Here is a 25383-nt window from a genome sequence, read left to right on the forward strand (position 1 = left end):
CCCAGCCAACTGGTGCCAAACCAGAGACTGAACTTTGTTTTGGCAGACCCTTAACCTCCTCTACATCAAGCTGATGATCATTCCCAAGGAACATGTTACTGAAAATAATCAGCTAAACTTAGGGCACAAATGCATGTTGGCGACTTCAACTACTTCCTCACAGTTAGGTGGTATAGCCCGAGATTTACTACTTAGCCTGCTGAGCAAGTTTTGCTAAGGGCCAAAGCCTACCTACCTTTCTAGAAAAGTGTGTGCGTGTTGCAGGTTGGGGGGGGGGGCAGGTGTACTTGAGGAATAGAAAGTGGATAATTTAACCGTTTGAAGGCGAGGTCAAATTGGTTCAACCCAACAGTTATGTGAAGGGTGATAGCTGGCAGTTCTTTATGTTTACGCTCAAAAAAGATCAAATCCCAAACCAGTAGGCCCATTACTCTAGTTAGTTCCTGTTGGAACCACCTATTTACACAGCCAAGGTAGCTGTTGACAGTGCTTGATTCTTCTGAGCTTTGCTGGACTCATAGGAACTGTTGAGCAGCAGGAAGAGTTGGCAGGCAGAGAGGTTGTAGGGCTGAAGCCTATGATTACTGAGCCTCAAGCTCCCAGGACATCAGTCATGCAGGTAAGCCACAGCCAGAAAAATGGCAGGTTCTCTATCTACCCTTTAGAAAGACAGGGCCAGAATAAAGAGCCTCAGCTTGTGGCAAGCTTGTGATGTGTAAGCCTCCTCTGTTGAGTGTAATTAGGGCAAAGTAAAGGTTTCAGGAATACCTGCCAGTCACAATAGGGGCATGTGTGGAGCCACACAGAGCCAGGGCTAAAAAAAGGGCCAGAGAGTAAGAACCCTGCTCAACACAGGAACAGTGAGGGGCTGGAGCCTAGGACAAAGCAGAACCAAACATGGGGGGTTGGGGGAAAGGGAGCCAGGATGCCCTCACTGCTGGCTTCTGCTCTGGCCTTCTCCCCCACCAGTCAACACACTCTACTCTCTGCCCCCATAATAATGAACAACTTCTAGCTCCCCCAAATGTCACCCTGCTCCCAAACCCAAAGACACTAAAAGGCCACAGGGCACTTTAAATCCCTGGCTCCAACGTAAGGCAAGGAACTCAAGAGAGAGCTCAAGGGGCTGGCATTCTGCTAAGACTGCTCTTCTCGCTCACTAGAGGCAGGGATGCTTGACTCCGCAGCTTCTGAAATCCCATTTAGGCACTCCTGAAGCCCACGTGTTGGGGATATATACATATATTATATGCCACATTGTACATATTTTATATATATTTGTATTACATTAAACCATATGTAACATATTCACACACACACACGCTAGGAGCAAGGTGGTTACAGCCACTACAAGAGATGTGTGGGAAAAACCCTGCTCCCCAGACATTCACCACTTCCCCTACTTAGGAATGTCTCCTACTTATCCTCTGGTACAGGCTTCTAAACACTTCTAAAGACAGTAGGAAGTTTTCTTCTGGCAAAATTTAGCCTCACTCTAATTTTTAAATACCATTCAGCAATTTTAGGAGGATCTAGGGGATATAATTCCAACATGCCAAGGCTCTGCATTTTCTATTTTACTAACTTTTAAAATAAAGGGAACTGAGAGGCGCCTGGGTGGTTCAGTCGGTTGAGCACCCAAGTTCAGCTCGGGACATGATTTCACATCTCGTGAGGTCATGATTTCACAGCTCGTGAGTTCAAGACCCCCAACGGGCTCTGTGCTGACAGCTCGGAGCCTGGGGCCTGCTTCGGATTCTGTGTCTCCCTCTCTCTCTGCCCCTAACCCACTCGCATTGTCTCCCTCTCTCTCAAAACTAATAAATAAACACTAAAAATAAAAAATAAAATAAAATAAAATAAAATAAAATAAAATAAAATAAAATAAAATAAAGGGAACCGATAGGGCACTAAATGCATTTAGTTAAACGGCACTAAACAATCGCAGTGCAGCAAAAAGCAGGGGTGGGAACGCACAGATACAAATCCCCCACTCCGGACTCGAGCCAGAAAGAAGTCCCTAATGCTCCGGCCCACGGGCAGATAGGTAAATTCAGTCCCAAAGGTTCAACAGTCCCTACGCAGACATAGCGGCTAATCCACAGTGGCGAGCAGAGCTTCACCGGCATAGATAGGAAACTGAGGTCACACACACACACCTGCAGACCCACATCCTTCACACTCACACGCACGCGCGCAGGGACAGTAAGGTCACACACAAACAGTCGCAGATACACAATCAAGCGAAGCTCCTCGAACCTCCCTACCACCCGGCCGAGAGGACACAACCTCCAAGTACCCTGAGATTCCTCTCCAGCACGAGACGCGTCTCGGGCAGCCCCAAATATCGCGAGATCTCAGCCGCCATTCCCGCCGTTTCCGTTTAGCAGGTAGTCTCACGAGAGCACCCGGCTGTCTACGTGCTCGCGCCGCCTTCTGGGAGTTGCAGTCTACTTCTCTGCCTTCTGGTAGTTGTAGTCCATTCGAAGGAATCCTTCCGCGGACGTCCGCTAGCTGTTTTTGATACTGCTGGTGCTCTCGCCTGGGCCAAGCCTAATTGTCTGACCTCACCCCACACCCTCATACCACACATACGCACTGTTCATCCTTGTGGCACTTAATACTGAACATTTGCCGAGCCTTTCCTGTGCTAGGTGTACAGGATACAAGGCTAAATCAGACCTGTCCCTGCTCCAGACAAGCAGGGACACAGGGAATTACAGAATAAGATCCTCCATGGGGAAGCATAGGGGCTAAACAACCAGAGGCAGGGAAGCCCTCTGAGGAGGTACTCTAGGTGAATCTTGAAGGATGACCAGAAGCTTAAAGTGCCAGCACAGCAACCCAAATGGAGGGCACAGCCTTGGCAAAGGGGAAGCAACATGAGAAAGCATATTGGGTACACTTCACTGCCTTCTTCATTCTCTGGCACCCAGACCCCCATAAGCCCTGTTTGTTGAGGCTGCTCAATCAGCTGCCAGTCTCCCATCAGTGAGACTTGAGGTGACCCCCTGTGTTCTATCCTTGCCCTTGTCTTGCAGCAACCATCTGGACCAAACCACCCCTCACCTGTTAATCCAGGCTTCTACTTCCTCCTCAGGCAACTCAGAACTCCTCCTTCTAACAGGCAGGAGGCCTCTGTGGTAATTTCAAGGCCTACTCAAGGCTGCCTCAGAGAAAGAACCACAAACAGATGTGTGACTTTTGGGCCCTGGGAATGACAGGCCACAGACCCACTTGACCCACCCTACCTCCATGTCCCACAGCCCACAGTGAGGCTCCACACAGGCCCACATGAAGACACATGACGCAGCAGGACACACAGGGCCAAATGTTCCCCTTTATTATGGTTCACTCAGTTACCACAGACAGACATTAGCTCAGGCAGGTCAACTGCCAGTTGGACAATGGTCTGTGTCCCCCAGAAACAAGGAGGAGCAACGGGCACCAGCAAAATGCAAAAGCAGGTCACTGGCTGGCCAGACCTGAGGATTCCCAGAACTGACCTGGGCCTTCCTCCAGCACTCCCCCAAGACAGACCATCCAGCAGAGATAAATTCGTGCCCAGCCCCCACTTCTCATACCGGTTCCCACCCTAGGAAAGTGCATAGTTGCCTGGAGACGCAGCATCCCAGGGCCTGGACAAGCTGGGCCACAACCAGGTAGCAGGCCTTCCCAAGAGCAGAGCCAGGGCATAGCCATATAGGTCTGAGCCAGGAAAGAAGAGGGGCAGGTAGGACAACAAATCGACCATAGGTGGCATCCAACAGGAATGGGAACCACCACAGCCCTCCTGGAGCTACCAGAGACCAAGAGAAAGGGAGCCAGAGGTCTAGGGTAGGGGAGAGGAAAAGTGAAGAAAACCTAGACCTAGGGTCTCTTTTTAGGTACTAGAGGCTTGTGACTAGAAGGCTCTGCCTTCCAGAGAGAAAATGGTAGAGCAGAGAGCCAATCATACTCTGGCCCAAGCCTAAAGAACCATTAGGAAGAGAACTTTCCAGAGCCCTTGGCTCCCCTTACAGAAAATGAAGTACCTGGAGCTCAAAGCTCAGATGGTACCTGGAAGCCCAAGTGCTGGGTTCCAGCCCAGAGTGACCAAGCTGGGTTTGGGTTTTCAGGCTAAACAGCCCAGGCAGAAGGGAGGATGGAAAACAGGTGGCTGCTCCTTTGCGGAGAATCCACTCCCCTCCAGGCCTCAGAAAGAGCCAGGGCCTCCACCAGCAACATTTTCACGATGCTTAGAACAGAACAGCCCCACAAGACTTAAATCACCACCCTGCAAGGGAAAAGGAGTTCTGACAGGGTGAGGAAGGGCCAAAAACCAAGTCTAGTAGGCAGAAAGGAGCAAGTAATCTTGATTTGAAAAAAAAAAAGAAAAAAAAAAAAAAGCCAGAGGGCTTTCCCTCCCACCCGGTCTACCCTGAAATCCCATTCCAGCCATTCATTGTGCTTGTGGATAGGACTGAGCATGTGCTTCTTCCTGGGCCCTGACTTCAAGAGCCCAGAACTGCTCTGTGACCAAAAGCAAGGTGGGGTGGGAAGAGGCACCCTCTCCTCTCACTGGGCCCTGCCTGCCTTCTCCTCCAATCTTCCGTCCAGGCTCAGCCCTCTGAGACTGCCCCTCTACCAGACCCAAACAACAGCTATAGCTCCCAGAAATCCAATGGTCTTTCAGAGACACCTGGCACCTGCCCAATGGGCTTGGGCCAGCCAGATCTCCCTCAAAGACCAATTATTATTTGCATACCCTCTGCTCCAGCTGCACCTTTATACCCCCAAATCACCTGGACACCACCCAGCTCTTCAGAGAAGACAGTGGAATCTGCCTTCATGGGTAGCAGATGCTACCTAGCATGGGACGAGGAGAGTGACATAGGCAGAGGGGCTCAAGGGGACTCTGGAAAGAGAAGGAGGAGAAGCAGGACAGAGAAGAGAGGAGCCTTCCCCTGTAGGCCACACTCTGAGAATCAAGGAGATGACGCTGCACTTCCACTCCCTGGGAGTCAGGTTCCCAGGTGGGCTCTGCATCTCCAGCTGCGTGCCCTCCCACGTCACCACTAAAGCTCAGCTCCTGTCTACTTCCTTGATCTGGGAATGGGCTCAGTCTCAGGAGCAGACACAACTGGCACACTCAGCCTTGGGGAAGACAAAGAAAAGCCACATGGGAAAGACAGAGACCCTGGGCAAGAAAAGAAGCCACAGGGAATGTGACACCAGGAAAAGAGGAGAGAAGTGGGAGGTGGAGGAGACCAGATCAGAAGGAGCAAAGGAAGATCCCTGGCCTGTCCCCACCCTCCTACCTACCACCCCCATGAGCGCTAAATACTTTTGCTTCCCAGTAAGACCAAAAGTGGAGACAGTTTCAGCTCATGACCCTGGGGAGGGGCCAAGCTTTCTGCTATGCCTCCCTGGCCCATAAGGGATCCCTGGGCCAAGGTCAGATCCCTGGTGGAGGGTGGGGGCTGGTTGAGTTCTAAACATACATCTAGCACCACAACAACAGAGACCTCCACTGTGTACTATTTCACAAGGGGACATGGACATAGCTACCACTGCACGGGACAGCTCCACGTGCAGCCCACAGCTCTCAGAGTTCTGAGAGCAAAATCCAGAGGGGTGGGGAAAGGGGGGAGACATATACATATATATATATATATGTATATATATATATAACTCTGATTCTTTGTACAAAGTGGGGGAGGAGAAAAGGGAGGGGGGGGAACCCTGCTTGGTCACCACAACTGACGATGTGGCTTGAGTCCCCATCCCACTGACCCCCAGCCCTGCCCTCCTGGTAGGCGTGGCTGGCTCACATCTCATTGGAGTATGTGTAGTTGGGGGTGGCGGAATACTGAGTCTGCGGCTGATTCATGGCACCCTGGGCCGCCCCCATGGCTGCATTCTGGGCCGCCTGCTGCACGTGTGGGTTCTTCCATGCCCCCGTGGTCCACTCCTCCTGAGCTTTGCTGAAACTCCCCCCACTGCCCCGGTAGAATTTATGAACCTGTAGGAGGAGGAGCACAAGGAAGGGTTAATCAAAGGGAAGGGGCAGACCTTCCAGGAAAGACCTGGAAACCAGAGACAAGTCCCTGTAAAAACCAATCCTCCCTCCCACACCTGCCCTGTGTACTAGGAGCAAAGTCCACCAAGCCGTTCTAGAGTGAGTCCCTTGGAAGACCTCTGGGTCCTCCTGTAACTTGGAGGAGGGTCGTTACAGATCGCAGCCCCTTCCCAAAGCCACCCTCTCAACCTTGAGGTGACCACATACCATGCTGAGAGCGATGAAGGAAAACACAGCCACAACCGTGAACATGATGGTGGGAATGAGCATCACCACTGCTGAGCCAACGTTTGTTCCGAAGAAGGAGATGGTGGCGATCCAGCCGCTGTAGAAAGAGGCCAGCTGTGGGGCTGCCGGCATGGTGACGGGTAGCCAGGAGCCACCCCACCACAGCCAGGAGCCATCTCAATGTCACAAGGAGGGGCCATATCATTGGATGCAAAGAGACCATCCAAAGGGCCTGTGTCAGTGGTTCAGAAGAATCCTTCCCCACGGCTCAGGACACAAGCTCCTCGGGCATAAGGCTTCTTTCCCTTGGGTTCTCCCATGATGCCTGACACACCTTAGCACCCCCAAAAGCCACTGCGAGGTTCTCCTTCCCCTCTGATGCTATGGGTATGTCACTATGACAACTATACTACCCTGAATCCTCTCACAGGCTAGGCAGCTAACACAGAGAGGTAAACAATGGACACACCCGAAGTGCCACCCATACCAGCCCTGGGTCAATCCCAGACACCCCGGTCTCTTACCAGACTCCCCAGCCTGGGATGCCCACAGCCTGGATGATGCTGATGACCAGCTGGGCCATGAAGGTAAAGAAGAATGCCATGAAGCTGAAGGAGCTGTCAGTCCTGCACCAAAGGAGATGACTCCCATCACCTGGGAAGAGGGCCAGGGCTTCCCTGCCTTCAGGACCCCCAAGCCCTTCCAAGTTTAAATGAGTATGCAACGGACAGAAGAGACCCAAAGGCCTTAATTGAGAGGCAAAAATGGGACAGTGTTTACGAGGATCTTTGCAAGTTTCCGTGTGTAAGTTTCCGTGTGTTAATTTTGTGCGTGCAACATTACATAGGGAGAGATCTCCTCATAAATGGACCCTCACAGTACATGGATGGTTGGCCCTATTGGCATAGAAATAGATGGGTCGATTATGGTAGGAATAAGTAACCCCATCGTCAAGGGGATGGACAGCCTTACTGGCACCAAGATATCTAGCTCCACTGGCACATGGATGGACATTCCTATAAGCTCAGAGACAGAAAGTCTCGTTGGTACAAGAATGGAACCCTACTGGCACCAAATAGTAGCCTAATTGGTATACAGTTGGATGATCTGATTGGCAAAGACATCTGAGGCCCCATTAGCACTGAGATTGATACTCCACTGGCACCAAGACAGATAGCCTTGTTGGTATATAGATGAATAGTCCCATTAACACCAAGACAGAAAGTCTGTTTTACACAAGGTAGACACCCATTGGCACCAAGAGAGTTAGCCCCACTTGTACATGAATGGGTGTTCCCTTTAGCACATTTAGCATCCAATGAGTTGGATGACATCATTAGCACATAGTGTCAGTAGTACCTGGATGACTGGTTCCATTAGCACATGGCAGATAGTCCACCTGGTGCCAAATCAGCTAGCCCCACAGGCACAAAGACGGGCAGCTTCACCAAGACAGGTGGTCCCACTGGCAAAACTTAACATACAGCTGCCTGGGGAAGGCAAAACTAAAATAGGCCTGATATCTATGTGGTGCCCACCCAAGGAAGTGAGAAAGTAAGTGAGGGGTGGGAAAGGAAGGAACTAAGACTCTTGACTCCCAGCACTGAGCTCTCAGGAAGCCCAAGTCCTACCTGGCAGTCTGAGCTGAGGGTGCAGAAGTGAAAGTGAGTCTAGGGGGTGGTCAAAAAAAAAAAAAAAAGTGAGAAAATATGTAGGGAAGAGACAGGGTAGATGGGCAAAGAGACAGGGCTAGGAGCTGGGGTCAGCACCAACAACTTACTTGAAGGCCTTGTAAATGGGCCGAAACCAGCAGACGTAGGAGCAGGGTGTGAAGAGGATGAGCCAGAGAAAGGCCAGGCCAAAGTTGGTGGCTCCCCCGCCTCCGATCAGCCACGCGAGACAGCCCACCAGGTTCACGGCCAGCGTGACGCTGTTCACTGCAGACCCAGGAGTACATGCACGCACAGAGACAAACACCAGACACGCACACAGACACCCAAGCCCATGCAGAGATATGTGAGCACCCAGACATGGACACACACACACATAACTCAACAGACCCACAATCGAACACATGGAAACAGCATATACACAGAGAGGTAGATACACACAAACATGCATGAAAACCACATTTACAGAGATTCACGCCCACAACGCACATCAGTGAATACACACAGATACACGAGACACACATGCATACACACACAGAGGAAGTACAGACTGTAAGAAAGAAAACTGGAAGCTTAGACCAATTCCATTCCCCTCCCCACACCCACTCCTAGAGATCTGAGAAATCCGGAGAACAAAGAGTCTCCAGAGCAGGAACCCAGAGCCTCAGCCCAACAAGCCCCATTAAAGGGCCCCCAAAGCCTCCAGGTGGTAGAAATGCTCTTCTTATAAGAATGGCTTCAGCTGCTGGCCCTCCCATATTCACAGCAATCACCAAGCCCAAGGCACAGGAAACCCTTACATCTTCTTTTGCAAGGGGTCCAAAAAGTGGAAAGTAAAAGGCCTCGTGGAAACATTTCTTCAAGCCATTGTACCATCTACCCTGCTCTTAAAATGAGGCATGCATTGGGGCGCCTGGGTGGCTCAGTCGGTTAAGCCTCCAATTTCAGCTCAGGTCATGATCTCACAGTTTGTGGGTTCGAGCCCCGCATTGGGCTCTGTGCTGACAGCTCAGAGCCTGGAGCCTGCGTTGGATTCTGTCTCCCTCTCTCTCTGCCCCTCCCCTGCTCATGCTCTCGCTCTCTCTCTCGCTCTCTCTCTCTCTGTCTCTCTCTCAAATAAATAAACATTAAAAATTTTTTAAAAAATAGGGCATGCAGCAGTGGCTGGGATCTCAATCTCTAATTCATTTCTTAGATAACTATTATGCCACTTCCTCCAAGAAGCCTTCCTTCACTACTCCAACTTTATTCATGTCCCATCCCTCTGACCTCTTTCAGACCTGGGCTGCTCTCATGCATGGTTTCCCAAGTACAAATCCCAGCCCATCAACCACACTAGAAGCTCTGCAAGAGCAGAATCCAGGCTCCCTCTCCTCTGTGTCCATATACTCTAGATGAACTCAGAATCACAGCATCACTGAGTCACAGCCAGCAGAAACCTCACACACAGGGCTTCTGACCTCAGGGTGCTCCCTTCCTCAAACGTTAAGTTGAGTCCCTTCAAGGCTCCACAAAGATCTGCTGAATAAACAAAAGCAGGCGGGCTCACTCGTGGCCTCAAACACGAGACATCTGGTCTTGGTTTCTGAATAGAACCCTTAAGCATCTCAAGGGTTATATACATTTCCTTGGGAGCATAGCATCTGGCAGGTGCCTGGTAAGGACTTAGGAAGATATTTATAGCCCTTAAATCCAGCCCCTGGATTTTCTCAGGGGCAGAGTTCCCAGAGCTCAGGGTCAGGTGGGGTGCTCCCCAAGTCTGCTCTGACAATGCTGTCACCTGGGCACGAAAACCCATCTCAGGGCCCCTCCTAACACCCTGGAGCATTTCTTCCTGTCCACTTCAGTTGTATTTCCTCCATCTCTGTGTATTGCCCCCCAATTCCCCACAACTTTGGTGTTCTTACTGATTTTATTTGCTCTTTACATAGAACAGATATTAACTTGTTTTTATATTGGTTTATATATCTCTTCCCAGATCCCATCTCTCTCCAGCTCCCTGGATCTAGTGCCTCTGTTGCAATTATTCCACTACCTCTTTGGAACAGACATCCATTGACTTGGCTACTCTCTCTCCAACCATCAGCATTTTTCTATCTCCACTTCTCTCTCTGTCAAGCTTGGATTCCATAATTCATCACACTTTTTCTAATTCCCTCCCCTGCCTGGTCTTCTGATCACAGTCACCCTTGATGAACACAATGCCCACCTGCATCTGAGCTGAATGTTGCTAGAAAAGAAGGAGCCTACGGAGAAGCCTGGTAGGACTATGAATTCACAGCGGCCAACCCCAAACAGACCCTGAGCATGGCCCAGAAGTCTTCAGGGTCATGTGTCTTCGGATAGTGTCCTCACCCTCTGCCCACAAATGCTATCATTCTAATCCCACTTTCCTCAAAACTCCCATCCTCACTTCTACATCACATTTGATGGGAAGAAATAGAAGCCATCAGAGGCAACCTCCTCATTCTCTTCCCAACATCTACAGACCTTCTCACACCTGCCCCATCTCTTCCTCCTCTCATGTTACACAGGGAAAGATTCCTTCTCTGCCCAAAGGCTAAGCCAGGGCTTGAAACTGAGTCTGTCTGTCCCCACACTCTTTCTATCACTCCATGAAGGACCTGCTGCAAAGACAGCATTCTTTACCACCTTCCTGGCACAAGCAATCACCTCCCCAAGTCAGCAGCTAAGTGCAGGCCTGACTCAAGGCAACATCACACCTGACACACCCTGCTGTGGTCACACTGCAGGTCTAAGGTACCTTGAGGCCAGTACCCAGCACAGGAAAACCAGCCTGCCCTGCGTGTACCTGCCTAAGAGGTACCTTTGACCAGCCTGGGCAGAGCAAAGTCCCATCCCCCTAAGATGACACTTTTCCACCAACCTGCCACAGCCCACCAGCAACTGGAGTCTTTAAACTCTGGATCTCGACATTGTAGAACATCAGAACTCTAGATTCTTAGAGAAGTACAGACCGCACAACACGGAACTCCTTGGAACCACGGTGATCACTGAGCCAACACCCTCTTCCTATAAGTGAGGAACCTGTGGCTTAGGAAATAGGGCAATCAGCCCCATTTGATCTTGTATCTCCCAACTTCTAGTCAGTGCTCTTTTCTCTGAGCAGTTTTCCAAAGAAAGCAAGACAAATGTGGCTTTGAGACAAGGATTCCTCTCCGAATCCAGAATCTGGAGGTCCTGGCAGCCACCTGGAGAACCACTCCAGTGGGAAGGGGAAGGGAGAGCAAAAAGAGAAATGATGCTACAGACAGAGCCCCTCACCTAGATGCTCTGTGAATGGGAAGTGTAGGTAGAGAAGGGAGGAGAGGCCTAGATGGGGGGCAGGGAGGATGAGGGAAACCAGGGCCCAGATGGGTAGTCAACCCATGAGCAGAACCTGCTGGGAGGTGGCCCATGCAGATGCTGCAAGGGTGGACAGCCAAGCCTGCAGGCACCCCACCTTGATGTCTGGCACACACCAGCCGTCCTCCCTCCCCCACCCCGCCCCCGTGGCCCACCCCCATCCTACAGCACTCACACATCCAGAGGTAGTAGAGGCGCTTGGTCATGCTGAGATGCTGGGGAGGAATGTCTGCCTCAAAGTCTTGGTAGAAACATGGCTTCAAGGGGATGAATTTGGGCAATGGTGGGAAGTTGTTCACTTTCTCTGTGGGTGAAGCATATCACATAGCATCACCTTGAATGTCCCCCTCCCCGATGACCCAGTGTGATCACTCTTGCCCTGGTTTCAGCTGTCCCCCGACCCCTGTGGTCACAGGCTACTTTGCTATCCCCACACAGCCATCCCTGCTTCCTCAAGTCTGCTACAAGGTTCCCAAAATAACCAAAGGCCCTGAGGCAGTGTTGCTGTCTCTCAGAAGAGAAACAATAAATACTGTCCATCAGGGGCACAGCTGCCTCCATGGTGGGGGAGCCAGTTCCAGGCAGATGAAGCAGGATGGGTAAGCCTGGAGACAGGAGTTCCCGTGTCCATTCCAATATTCATGTTCAGGAGCAAGTTACCACCCCTCCCAGGACCTCCGTTTATCCAGTCGGGTAGGGCTTGAGCTAGATAGTCTCTAAAGGTCCCTCCAGCTCTGGCACTGTGTTTGAGCCTTTGGAAACCAAACAACTCAGAAATCAGAAGGAAAGGGTCTCAGAGTATTAAAGAGCAATAGTGACAGAGGGGACAGGGACTGAGCCACCCTTGCTGCTTATCACTCAGATGGCCAGCAGGACCAAGGCATCAGGGTGCTCAATCTCTGGTCCCCAGGGTCAGAGATCTGACAGAGAGCTCGACAATGTCATGTTGAGGGTCTCAAATAGATAGTCTCAGGGGGAGACCAGGGAAAACCTGGGGAGAACAGAAAGGAGGACAGAAACAACTTGACCTCCCAAAACTAAAAGGGATAAGGAAACTAGGAAGGGGGCCACCCACCCTGTGCTCACCTGCATATCCTATCCACATGACCCTGTCCTTACCTGCCATGATGGCACGGGTGGCACCAGCTGGCCCAGAGGCCTGCCCACGCCTCTCTGTCTTGACCTGGAAGGAAAGAAAAGCCAGAGAAGGATGAAGATCAGGCCTGGCCCAACCCAGTCCCTCTCTCAGCCCTGGTAGGGCTAGAAGCTCCTTAGGGAAGAACTGGGCTGTAACCCCCACAGTGGGATGAACCCAATGGAGGCAGCTCCCACACTGAGCCACCAGCCCTCCTTCCAAGCACTCCTGCCCTTTGTTTGAAGGCATAAAGTCTATCTTCAGAAACAAACCTGGGAGGGGATTCCATGAGGGAAGGCAAATGACAGAGAAGGCCTGAGGAGACTAGAGACCTCTGAAAAAGAAAATTCTATTCCTTGACCCTGAACATGGCAGACCTGGCATCAGTCACAGTCTGGCCTCCCCACTCTCCTGCCTTTGCCTTCCATCAGTTGTTCACTTACTGGGGATTTGTAATATGTTAGGCACCGGAAGACAGCACGATGTGGTTCCTGCCCTCTGCATGAAACAGTCAATAACCTGTGGAGTACCTATGCTAAAAGGGAAGGGTGGCCACCATGAAAATATGCACAATATAGAGCAAGGTGATCTAACCCAGTGTGGGAAGTCAGGGAAATTCAATGTAAGCAGTGAGCAAAGACCTGAAGAATACAGAGGAGTTGCCCAGAGCAAGGCAGCCTTCCAGGCACAGCAGAAGGCAAGCACAGACTCTGATGCAGGAAGAAGTCTCACACTTTTATGGGAAAGAGGGCGACCTTGGCCAAAGCAAAGAGTACAAATGGGAAGCAGCAGGAGTGAGACTGGAGGGGAGGTGAAGGAAGTAGGGAATGATTCTTGAGGCCCTTAGGAGGCAAGTTTGAAGGGGCTCAGAGGTGGCTCTGGGGAGTGGGGGGAGTGACACCATCAAGGAGACTTCCTGCCAGCTTAAACCACTGATTGCATGATGGTGGGGCTATTAACTGAGATCTCCATCATGGGCAGAAACCAAAAGAATAGGCACAGGGTCCCAAGAAATACAAGAAGCTGCTGCCTTACAGACATGCTAAGTCCAGGGCTGCCTTGTGGGCATTGGGAATATTCAAATTCAGAAAATGGTCTATGACCAAGCACCAAGGTGATGCAACACTTAAAAGTTGGGTAGAGAGGGGCGCCTGGGTGGCGCAGTCGGTTAAGCGTCCGACTTCAGCCAGGTCACGATCTCGCGGTCCGTGAGTTCGAGCCCCGCGTCAGGCTCTGGGCTGATGGCTCGGAGCCTGGAGCCTGTTTCCGATTCTGTGTCTCCTTCTCTCTCTGCCCCTCCCCCGTTCATGCTCTGTCTCTCGCTGTCCCAAAAATAAATAAACGTTGAAAAAAAAAAAATTAAAAAAAAAAAAAAGTTGGGTAGAGAGTTCTATAAAGCTTAAAAATAGGCAAAACAAGGGGAGGCTGGGTGTCTCAGTTGGTTGAATGTTGGACTCTTAATTTCAGCTCAGGTCATGATCTGACGGAGCCTGCTTGGGATTCTCTCTCCCCCCGCCCTCTCTCTCTGCCCTTCCCCTGCTCTCATTCTCCTGCTCTCATGCACTCTCTCTCTCTCAAAATATATAAACAATTATATATATATATATATATATATATATATATAGGCAAAACGAATCTATGGTGTTAAAAGTCAAGAGGCAGGGAAACAAAAAATAAATAAATAAATAAAGTCAAGATAGTGTTACCATTGAGGGAGCAGGGAGCATAAGCTGAAGTATTGGTAATGGTCTGCTACTGGGTCTGGGAGCCGGTTACATAGTGCTGACTTTGTGCAAATTCATCAAGCATGAGATTACAATTTGTGCACTTTCCTATGTGTTAGGAAATTAAAAGTTTGCATAAAAAACAAGAACAAAAACAAAAAACAAAACCCTCGTAGAGTTCCAGTCAAATTCCTCTGGATCCAACTAAAGGTTTGGGCAGTTATAATCTTTTTTTTTTCTTAAATGTTTTTATTTATTATTATTATTATTTTTTTTTTTTTTTTTTTTGGGACAGAGAGAGACAGAGCATGAATGGGGGAGGGGCAGAGAGAGAGGGAGACACAGAATCGGAAACAGGCTCCAAGGCTCTGAGCCATCAGCCCAGAGCCTGACGCGGGGCTCGAACTCACGGACCGCGAGATCGTGACCTGGCTGAAGTCGGACGCTTAACCGACTGCGCCACCCAGGCGCCCCTATTTATTATTTTTGAGAGAAAGAGCATGGGGGGGCGGGGGGAGTGGAGGCAGAGAGAGAGGGAGACACAGAATCCTAAGCAGGCTCCAGGCTCTGAGCTGTCAGCACAAAGCCCAATGGTGAGATCATGACCTGAGCTGAAGTCAGACGCTTAACCAACTGTGCACCTAGGCGCCCCATAATCTTTTATTTAATGCTTTTTTTTTTTTTTTTTAAGAGAGAGACAGAGTGCGAGTGGGGTAGGGGCAGAGAGAGAGGGAGGGAGACACAGAATCTGAAGCAGGCTCCAGGCTGTCAACAGAGGCTGATGCAGGGCTCAAACTCATGAACTGTAAGTTCATGACCTGAGCTAAAGTCAGAAGCTCAACCAACTGAGCCAGCCACCCAGGTGCCCCAGGCAGTTATAATCTTTAACGGCCCCTTTGTGATATTAAATCAAATACCTATATAGAAACCCAACAACACCTACTATAAAAGGGAAAAAGATAGGCATGATAGGGGGCCACAAGAAATGACACCCTTATACAGATGCATTCATTGTAGCATTGTTTGTAACACCAAAAGATTGGAAACAATCTACACATCAATAGAGGACTGATTAAATAAATGGTACAGTCATACAATGGACTGTTTGCAGTCCTCTGCAGCTATTTTTTTTAATTTTTTTTTTTAATGTTCATTTATTTTGGGGAGAGAGAGAGAGATAGAGTACGAGCTGGGGAGGAGCAGAGGCGGGGCGGGGCGGGGGTGGGGGAGCTCAGGCTCCAGGCTCTGAGCTGTTAGCACAGAGCCCAACGCAGGGCTTGAACTCAGGAGCTACGAGATCATGACCTGAGCCGAAGTCAGACACCTAACCGACTGAGCCACCCACGTGCCCCTAATGTTTATTTATTTTTGAGAGAGAGACAGCGTGAGTGGGGGGAAGGACAGAAAGAGAGGGAGAGAGAGGATCTGAAGCGGGCTCTGCGCTGACTGCAGAGAGCCCGATGCAGGGCTCAAACTCACAAACTGAGATCATGATGTGAGCTGAAGTCAGATGCTCAGCAGACTGAGCCACCCAGGCAACCCCTCTCTGCAGCTATTAAAAAAAAAAATAGTGATGTAGGGGTGTCTGGGTGGCTCAGTCAGTTAAGCATCCAACTCTTGATCTCAGCTCAGGTCTTGATGTCAAGCTAGTGAGTTTAAGCTCCGCACTAGGCTCCACACCTATTTAAAAAAACAAAACAAAACATGAAGATCTTCATGATTACTAGTCATTGAAAAAATGACAGACATAAAACAGTCTAGACAATAGACAACAAAAGATATAGACATAGTCAAAACAATATGCTACCTTTCATGGTAGAAAAAAAAAAGCAGGGGAGAGGAGAATAAAAATGTTTTTTCCTTTTTACCCAATAATCCTACTCTGGTTATTTACCCACAAATAAGAAACAATAAATACATATGTCATTCAGTGTGACACTATTTTGCAATAGCAAAATGTTGGAAGTAACCTAAATGCAACTGTTTGAATAAACTATGGTATATCATTCAATGGAGTACTACATAGATGTAAAAAGAATGGAGATGATCTCTATTAATTGCTGTGGAAGGACTTCCAGGATATACTGTTAAATGAAGAAAGCAAAATACAAACAGGTATAAATACTATGCTATCTTTTGTACAAAAAGGGGGGGGGAAGGGGAAAGAATATACATACAAATTTGCTTATTTTTGCAAAAGAAGCACAGGAAAAGTAAACCAGACACTAAAAAAAAAAAAAAAGAAAAAAAAAAATGGCCACCAAAAAATGTGATAGAAGAGCTAGGATGAGTAGTGAGACTTCCCTGGGCAAAAATTTATACATACTTTGTATATATAATATCTTACATATTCAAAAATGTACACCAGAAAGAAAAGCAATTCTAAAAGTGAAATAAAATCAAATGAAGCTAACTGTACAGGAAATTGATAGAAAAAAGAACTGGCCAAGTAACTTTATCAGAGCACTCTGTGTTCTCTTAAAAGGATACATCTCAAGGACAAAAATAACTGGAAAGAAACCTGAAGTATAAGCAACTTTACTGTTACTGTTGGTATAGTGTAGCAATGCTGAAACCTTGTCACGTGTACCCTAAGAGAGGACATATGATGTCCGGGGTTGATGTCGTTGGAACCTGGGTTCTCACTGTTAAGAGTTTGGAGAGAGAATATGCAATGTGGGAAAGTAAGAGCCCAGGAAAAACAAGTTTTTTATACATGTTTCGGTATCATTACATCTTAGTATTATTATGGAAATAGTTTTTTTTAAGTTTTATTTATTTATTTTGAGAGAGAGAGAGAGTGTGCGAGTGCAAGCAGGGGAGGGCAGGGAGAAAGAATCCCAAAGCAGGCTCCAGGCCGTCAGCACAGAGCCCGACATGGGGCTCGAACTCACAAACTGTGTGATCATGATCCGAGCCAAAATCAAGAGTCAGACACTTAACCCACTGAGCCACCCAAGTGACCCAGGGACATCTTTCTGAATTAAAAATCACGTAAATGTATTATCTGTTCAAAAATATAAATGGAGGGGCACTTGGGTGGCGCAGTCGGTTGGGCGTCCGACTTCAACCAGGTCACGATCTCGCGGTCCGGGAGTTCGAGCCCCGCGTCGGGCTCTGGGCTGATGGCTCAGAGCCTGGAGCCTGTTTCCGATTCTGTGTCTCCCTCTCTCTCTGCCCCTCCCCCATTCATGCTCTGTCTCTCTCTGTCCCAAAAATAAATAAACGTTGAAAAAAAAATTTAAAAAAATATATATATATAAATGGAAAAAACAAAAAAAGGCAGAAGAAGATGAGCTGGCAAAGAATGAGAAGGAGCAGCCACTGAGGCAGGAGGAAAACCAGGAGAGCATGGGGTCTCCAAAGCCAAGAGTAGACAGTGGACAAATATGACAGATGCCACTGCAAAGTCTGGCATGAAAAGAGCCGAACACTGAGGTGCATATAACACTCAAAAACATCAAGTCATCTGTGACCCTGCAAGAATTGTTTTGATGGCCATGGAGATGTGTAGGGTGGGCAGCAGAAGCCAAATTACAGCTAGCTGAACAAACTAGCAAACTGAGAGTAGACACAGACAGCTCTTTGAAGAAGCCTGCCTAGGAAGAGAATAGAGATAGGTGAGATATGGGATCCAGAGAGGGCTGCAGCTGATGATTGTTCAAGATGGAAATAAGCTAGGGATGTGAAAGATCAAGGGAAAGGTTGCATTTACAACAGACACAGAGGTTAACCGGAAAAACAAGCCCCTAAAAAGGGGAGAAGCACGGGGTCAAGGAGGTAGGACAAGCCCCAAAGCTAGCAGATGGGAAGGAGAACATGATGCAAGCACATACAGGCTTGAGACCCTGGAGAGGACAGTAAGAGTCCCCTCCTTGTATCTGCCTCAATTTTGTTTATTGTATAGGAGACAGGATGGGGTTGAGAAGGAAGAGGTAAGGGTGGAGAACCCAGCTAAGTCAATGGACAATTACAACACAGCCTGAGAGATGCCCTGGAAGAACAAGTACAAAAAGCTATGGGAACAGAGGAGCACCTCCCTGGTCTGTCCTGGAGGAGCCACAGAGGGCTTCAAAGAAGAAGCAATATCAGAGCTGAATCCTGAAGGATGAATAGGAGTCGGCCAGTAGAGGATAGGAAAGCAGGTGAAGGTCAGGAGAGCAACAGCATGCATATTCAAGGGATTGAAAGGGTAGAGCAAGAATGAAGCGCAAAGTGAAGGGAGGGAAGGAAAGGCAAAAATAGTGCTGAAAGGTAGGAGGGGCCAGGTCATCCTGGCCTTGAAGGCCACCGGCAGAATTTGGGCTTTATCCTCAGGAGCCTTGTGAGCCACTGAAATATTACATTCCTCTTCTTTTAAAATATATAGCCTTGGGGCGCCTGGGTGGCGCAGTCGGTTAAGCGTCCGACTTCAGCCAGCTCACGATCTCGCGGTCCGTGAGTTCGAGCCCCGCGTCAGGCTCTGGGCTGATGGCTCAGAGCCTGGAGCCTGTTTCCGATTCTGTGTCTCCCTCTCTCTCTGCCCCTCCCCCGTTCATGCTCTGTCTCTCTCTGTCCCAAAAAAAATAAATAAACATTGAAAAAAATAAAATATATAGCCTTGGGGCACCTTGGTGGTTCAGTCGGTTAAGTGTCCAACTTTGGCTCAGGTCATGATCTCATGTCATGATTCGTGAATTTGAATCCCACACTGGGGGCTCTCAGCACTGAGTCCACTTCAGATCCTCTGTCCCCCTCTCTCTCTGCCCTCCCCCACTCATGTTCTCTCTCTCTCTCTCTCTCAAAAATAAATAAATAGGGACTCTCTCAAAAATAAATAAATAGGTTCAGTCAGTTGAGGGTCCAAATTCGGCTCAGGTTGCAATCTCATGGCTCATTAGTTTGAGCCCCGCTTCAGGTGAGCTCAGGTCCCACTTCAGGCTCTACATGGACAGTGTGGAGCCTACATGGAATTCTCTCTCTCTCCCTGTGTCTCTGCCTCTCACTCACTGGAGCTCTCTCTCTCTCAAAAATAAATTAACTTAAAAAATATATAGTAAAATATATATATATGTATATAGCCTGATGGGGCACCTGGCTGGCTCAGTCAGTACAGCATGTGACTCCTGATCTCAGGGTTGTGAGTTCAAGCCCCACATTGGGCATAAAACTCACTTAAGAAAGAAAAGAAAAGAAAAGAAAAGAAAAGAAAAGAAAAGAAAAGAAAAGAAAAGAAAAGAAAAGAAAAGAGAAAAGAAAAAAGGAAAGAAAGAAAGAAAGAAAGAAAGAAAGAAAGAAAGAAAGAAAGAAAGAAAAATAGGGGTGGGGGGTCACCTGGCTGGCTCAGTCAGCAGAGCATGCAACTCTTGATCTCACAGTTGTCAGTTCCAGCCCCATGTTGGGTGCAGTGATTACTTAAAAACAAAATCTTAGTGTCAGAGAACTAGAGACAGAGAGAGAGAGAGAGAAAGTCTCATTGTTAACTAATTGTAATTTAAATAAAAAGTAAAAATATATTTGTATAGCCTCACCGTTTTGGTTTTTTTTTTTTTATAAAATGAAAATATGTTGCTTTTTAGCTATGTATAAAAATATTTGCAAGTTATAAAAAGCAAAGTGCACATGGCGCCAGGTCGGCTCAATCAGTTGAGCATCTGGCTCTTGACTCTGGCTCAGGTCATGATGTGGGATTGAGCCCCATGCTGGGCTCCGCACTGAGCATGGAGCCTGCTCAAGATTCTCTCTCTTTCCCTCTACCCCTCTCCCCTGCTCGTGCTCTCTCACTCTCTCTCTCTTTCTCTCTCTCTCTCTCTCTAAAAGAAATGTTTTTAATCTTAAAAAAACAAAGTGCATAAAGTTGAAAATAAAAGTTCTTCTAAACCTACCTTCTCAGAGGCCACCCCTTTAACAGTTTGACCTTTAGGGTTTTGTTTTTAATGTATATATTAGCATACATGACCAAAACGAGATCATTTCATACATGCTGTTTTATAACCTGTTTTTTTCCACTCAACAATATCTCTTGAAAATGTTTCATATCAATGAATACAGGTTATCTCAATATTTTTAATGACTGATCAACTGGGTTGACGCTATCATGGCCATGAAGCAGGTGTGACATGGGCTGATTTGGCAATTCAGAGGCCACAGTTTCAGGAAGTGGTGGGTGGGGTAGAGGCCAGCTGCCAAGAAATGAAAACAGGAGGAAGAGAAAGGAACAAGTCTAGCAGACTAGTTTTTCCAAACTTTTAGCTGAAATTAAAAAAAAAAAAATTATGTTTTTTATTTATTTTTGAGAGAGAGAGAGAGAGAGAGAGAGTGAGTGAGTGCTGGGAGGGGCAGAGAGAGAGGGAGACACAGAATCCGAAGCAGGTTCCAGGCTCTGAGTGGTCAGCAGAGAGCCCGACGCAGGGCTTGAACTCACGAACTGTGAGATCATGACCTGAGCCGAAGTCAGACACTTAACCAACTGAGCCACCCAGGCACCCTTGGCTGAAATTTTAAATACACACACACACACACACACACACACACACACAGAATATCAGTGACAACACTGAAACACCATAAAGCAAAGAACGAACAGCCGTCATCTCTGGGTAGTGAAATTGAAGTTGTTGGTTTTCTTTCTTTTTATCTTTATTTTCTAAAATTTCCACAATGGTCTCATATCACTTTTGTAGAGGACAAAGCAACAGGTTTACAACAGCAGCAGCTGGAGGAGGACATAGGGTTAGAAAGGTTTATCCAGATAGAATACTTGAGCATATATATATTTAGAAGCGGGAGGAAGGCATTATGGAAAACAGTGGAGAGGCTGAAGATACAAGAGAAGGGAAAACAGCTGATGGCCAGTGGGACCTCAGAAGACAGAAAGGGCCAGCATCCATAGCGCAGAGTAGGAGCATTAGACTAGGAGCCCTCCTTCCCCTAGGATTTGAGAAATCCAATTCAAGAAATGGGGAAACATGGTTGCGGCTTCACCTCCCACATACCTAACCAACCACCCTCTCTGTGAGTAGAGTTTTAGGAGAGTAGTCCAGTTTGGAAAACTCCTCCCATGAAATGGAATGGGGAGCTGATGGGAAAAGGGGAAGGGTTTCTACAAGTAACGGAGGGACAGCTGAGGCTGTAGACCATGCTCTGAAGTAGAACCAGACTGCTCTGGTATGTGACAGCCTGCAGAAACTTCCACATTCTGAGTGTAGAATCCAGATTTGAGGGGTCTGCTGTTAGAGTGGGACATACTAGTAAAGTTGTATGGCTGTTGAGAGCGCGGGCCAGTGGGCCATGGGGTCTTGGAAGGACATGGAAGGCGTGGGACAGAGAAAATGGAGATGTCAGAAAACTAGAGGTCTCCTCGAGGTCACAAAGCAGATAAAATAGAAGTTAAACTGTGCTTCAAGAAGACTGAAGCTTAAGATTTCAGAGGTAGTCACATGCCAATGATGACCAGACTCAAATGTGGCTGGTAGAAAGGGTAGTAGAAGGAGGCAATGGAGTGAATGACGGTGGTCCAGCACTAAAGTCCTCCACGAAAACAAAGAAGAGAGGTGTGTGTGCATAGGGGGCAGGTAATAACTCTGATTGTGGGAGACTCAAAGGAGGAGACTCTAACCCTGCTCCAGCCTGACTCCCATCCTGCTCCCAGGCTGTCACCCAAAGGTGTGCCCATGGTTACAGAGAAATCAGTGTAGCAGACTCTGGATGACTCAGTGCAGGAGAAGCCAGAGGACAGAGCAAGACTGTTTCCTTTGTTAATCCAGAGAATTTAGGATTGGGAGGGCTGTGGAAGGTTAGGGTCACAGTAATGGAGGGCTCTAAGCTACCCTGCCCTTATTTCAGGGCTAGCCTGTGTGTGTGTGTGTGTGTGTGTGTGTGTGTGTGTGTGTGTGTGTGAGAGAGAGAGAGAGAGAGAAAGAGAGAGAGAGAGAGAGAGAAAGCCTGAGAGAGAGAGAGAGAGAGAGAGAGAGAGAAAGAGAGAGAGAGAGAGAGAGAGAAAGCCTGCAGTCACTGGTCTCTGCAAACCAAAATTCTTAGACTGCAAAATGGGAGAAGGAACAATCTGTTGTTCAACTGAGGCTTTCATAATATTGGATAGAGAGCTAGAGGGGTGCTACATACCTCCTAAAAATGTAGGTCTAAGGAAGCACCTCCTTAGTTATTAATAAGATAGCAAACACTACCTGAATTTTGTTCCAAAGAACCCAGACTGTCATTTATTCCATTTCTTACTATGAAGCTGGGAGGACAGAAAATCTTGAAGTGGAGAGAGTGCGGTCCATGGCAGAGAGAAGGGAGTCAAGCCTGGCCTCAGATCAGGCTAGAGACCTGGGGCTAGTTCGAGGGCTTCCTGCCTACCAGCCTTCCCTCCTCTCTAGCATGAGTCTCTCATCCTTGGCTTAGTAATGGTCATTTTCTTCCCGCCTGTCCAGAGCCTATCTGCTAAGATGGAAGTTCCCCCCTCTTGCTCTACCTCTGGTCCCCTTATCCCACCCCAGACCCCACATCCCCAGCCCTGAAGTCCCAGAACTATGAATCATCCTCAGAAAACAGCACTCATCTGGCATTGCTATCACTGTCGTGTGATTACTCTTCAGTACCCGTGCTGATCCCGAGCCTGACATTCAAGGCCTCGTGTCAATCAGCTACAAACTTCCCAAACCACCACCTCTGCCTCTCCACCATAGGCTGACCTGCCTCTGACACAACCTAGTTTCACGCAGAAGATCATGTCCAGCCACCTCCTTGGCCTCCAGTGCCCCATACCCTGTCACCTCCTCTAAGTCCTACTATTTTTTCACATCCCACCTCTTCTGGGAAGACTTTCCAGACATCCCTGCTGCACATCCCACTGCTTAAATTCTGAATCTGTTATTGGGCAGCAAGTGCTCACTCATTCTCATCCAATCTCTTCCTCACTCCCTCATGGATGAGTATTCCAGGAGGATGCAGCACAGCACAGCACAGGGATGTAGCACAGGGCAGGGCACAGAGCACAGTCAATCCCTGTTCTTGCTTAAGATTTGAGTACCCTCCCAAGGGGTGAGAGTGGAGTGCCTGCTGCCCTCCCCCCAGTCAGGCTAAGCCCACAACCTCTGTCAACCCAGCTCTACCACACTTCCTCCTGGAAACTTTCAGAGATTCCAGGCTGTCAGCAGGGAACAAAGTGGAGTCAGTAGAGGAAATGCTGTGGGGAGGGGGAAGAGGTGGGGGGAGGGAGCAGGAAAGGAAAAGTTAGAAGAACTGGGAGGGACACTCCAAACTAGAACAAGTCCCTTCCTCAAGGGAGGACAGTACTTAGTCCTGTTACTTCTTCCCCAGAGAAAAGTGCTGGCAAAGAGCTACCCAAGAGGGGAACCAACTTGTTCAGAGGTAGCCAATTAGCCAGGGAAAAAGTGAAAGAAACAGCTACAGAGCCCAAGGCCCCTATCCAGAGCTCTCCTCCCAGGATCCCACTAACTCTCCACAGGTTTGCTACACTGAAAACTCTTTCTGTGACCTATTACCAGAGACATCCTTTCTCAGCTCTAGGGACTTTGCCTTCAGGCTCACCAAGTGAGCCCAGGTTAAATTTAAACTAACAAGATTTGTATAGCCCCAAACAAAACCTGTCAGTCATGCTCCTACAAGAACCATTTCTCTTTCAGAGCCCTGCCCCTGTGCAGGTAGAACAGGTAGGGCACAGGCTGCAAAATTCTCCAGACTTCCGCCACCCCGTGGGCACCTTCACACGGCTGGGGTCCCAGGGGGGCCTCCCCAACAGCTGTGCTTAGTTCCTACCGCTTTGCCCATACCATTCCCGGGGAATGCTCTTTCTTCACTCTCCCCCATCCAAATCTCCCCTCCCCCCAGAAGTCTATTCACTGGCTCTCGCCTCCCTTTCTCCTTATGTCCCTGGGAAAGTCTGCCAGGCCCTAGCTGATTTCCCCATCCCGGAGCTGGGGCATTACCGGTTTGAACCGCCAGAGATTGTGATGAATTCTCAGTAGAAATCTCTACTTGGTTTCCCCAACCCCCAGAGCAGGAGCTCCCTGAGGTAGGGGCTGGGATGGGTTCCCAAACGCCTCACCCCCACCCTCATAGCCAACTCCTGCCAATATTGGAATGAGCTACGTCCTGCGTCCCCAACTCACTACCCCAAAACCCTGGTGGAGCCCAGGCTCAATCAAGCCAGTGTACCCATCCCCCATAACCCTTAGGCGGTTCGGACCCGCCGACTAAAGGTCGGGAGAGGGACAGCGGACACAGCCTGGGTCCATCTGCAGGGACCTCTTGTGAGAAAGGACCCAAAGGAGGCCACTGTCACCCCGTCTCCAGTCGCCCCCATCCTCGGCCATGTGCAACATCTCCCCCACCCCCCGACAGGGGGAAGAGGCCGGTTTCCAGGGAACACCAGGTGGGGCTGGGGGAAAGGAGGGCCCAAGGCCCAGGCTCCAGAATCCAGGGGTCTGACGTCACCCAAGACCCAGGTTCCCTCTGCGAGAGCTGGGAATGGGGATGGTGGGGGTTAGAGGGACCTGGAAGCACCTGGGGCGCTCTTCTCCTGCCCCAATCAGGGAAGGTCACCTCGACTCCCCACCTCTCTAGCAGCTCGGCCTGCCTGCCCCTGCATGCAAAGGTGAAGCGTAGGGGGTACAAAGCTGGATAGTGGGTGACCGCATCTTGCCCTGCGCCCAGCTTCCCTGGAAATCCCTTCTCCCGGCCTTCAGGCCCAGGACTCACCCGCCGCTGCCGTTCGGCTGCCGAAAGGCCGTCGCCCTGCTCTGCGCTTCACCCAGCGATGCGGCGCGGAGCCTGCCGCGAGCCGCTCCGGGGCTGGGGGCGGGGAGCGCGCGCGCGCTCCTCCTGCCGGCTCCTCACGCGCCCGCGCCACCCTCGCCCGAAGCAGCAGCCGCTCTCGCGAGACTCCCGCGGCACCTCTAGGGCCGCTCCTCCCGCGCTCGCGAGAAGGAAGGCCTGGCCACCCCCACACCTTACAGGAACTGTCCGAGGTGCTAAGTTCCCAGGCACGGCCGATCAGGTGGTTGGTGGGTACAAAGAGAACAAGAATACATGGAGAACTAGAACGTAGAGAAAAAGAACCAAAGATGGGAGCCTGGTACCAGCAGCCAGAGCCTCAGCTTACAAGTCTGTAAATTGGGAAGAATAACCTCCCATGCTGACCCCAGGGGCTGCTGGGACGTACCAGAAAAGAGGAGAGAGAAAGAGCTTTGCGAG

The 25383-nt window shown here is 49.2% G+C and overlaps 2 protein-coding genes across 4 annotated transcripts in view; both read right to left on the reverse strand.

Moving 5' to 3' along the window:
• Nucleotides 1-2341, reverse strand: part of PPCDC (phosphopantothenoylcysteine decarboxylase) — a 41541-nt gene extending 39200 nt beyond the window's left edge. For 2 of the 3 annotated variants that reach the window (XM_047074779.1, XM_047074776.1), the window contains exon 1: nucleotides 2300-2341. The gene's annotated coding sequence lies outside the window, so the exon portion shown is untranslated. Of the gene's footprint in view, nucleotides 1-2289 lie in introns of all 3 variants that reach the window. The other variant, XM_047074778.1, reaches the window with a different exon arrangement.
• A 987-nt stretch (nucleotides 2342-3328) lies between these two features.
• SCAMP5 (secretory carrier membrane protein 5) lies at nucleotides 3329-24975 on the reverse strand. The gene is made up of 7 exons (XM_047074781.1): nucleotides 24889-24975; nucleotides 12445-12508; nucleotides 11501-11629; nucleotides 8070-8226; nucleotides 6814-6915; nucleotides 6269-6386; nucleotides 3329-6004 (listed from the first exon to the last, which is right to left on the reverse strand). The coding sequence occupies exons 2-7, from the start codon at nucleotides 12449-12451 to the stop codon at nucleotides 5810-5812; spliced, it is 708 nt and encodes a 235-aa protein (XP_046930737.1). The 5' UTR covers nucleotides 12452-12508; nucleotides 24889-24975; the 3' UTR covers nucleotides 3329-5809.
• Nucleotides 24976-25383: the final 408 nt, after the last annotated feature.

Source organism: Lynx rufus, unplaced genomic scaffold (genome assembly GCF_022079265.1).
Source record: "Lynx rufus isolate CCGP_SWC_20201006 ecotype Redwood Valley unplaced genomic scaffold, mLynRuf1.p SCAF_13, whole genome shotgun sequence".
Classification (NCBI taxonomy): domain Eukaryota; kingdom Metazoa; phylum Chordata; class Mammalia; order Carnivora; family Felidae; genus Lynx; species Lynx rufus.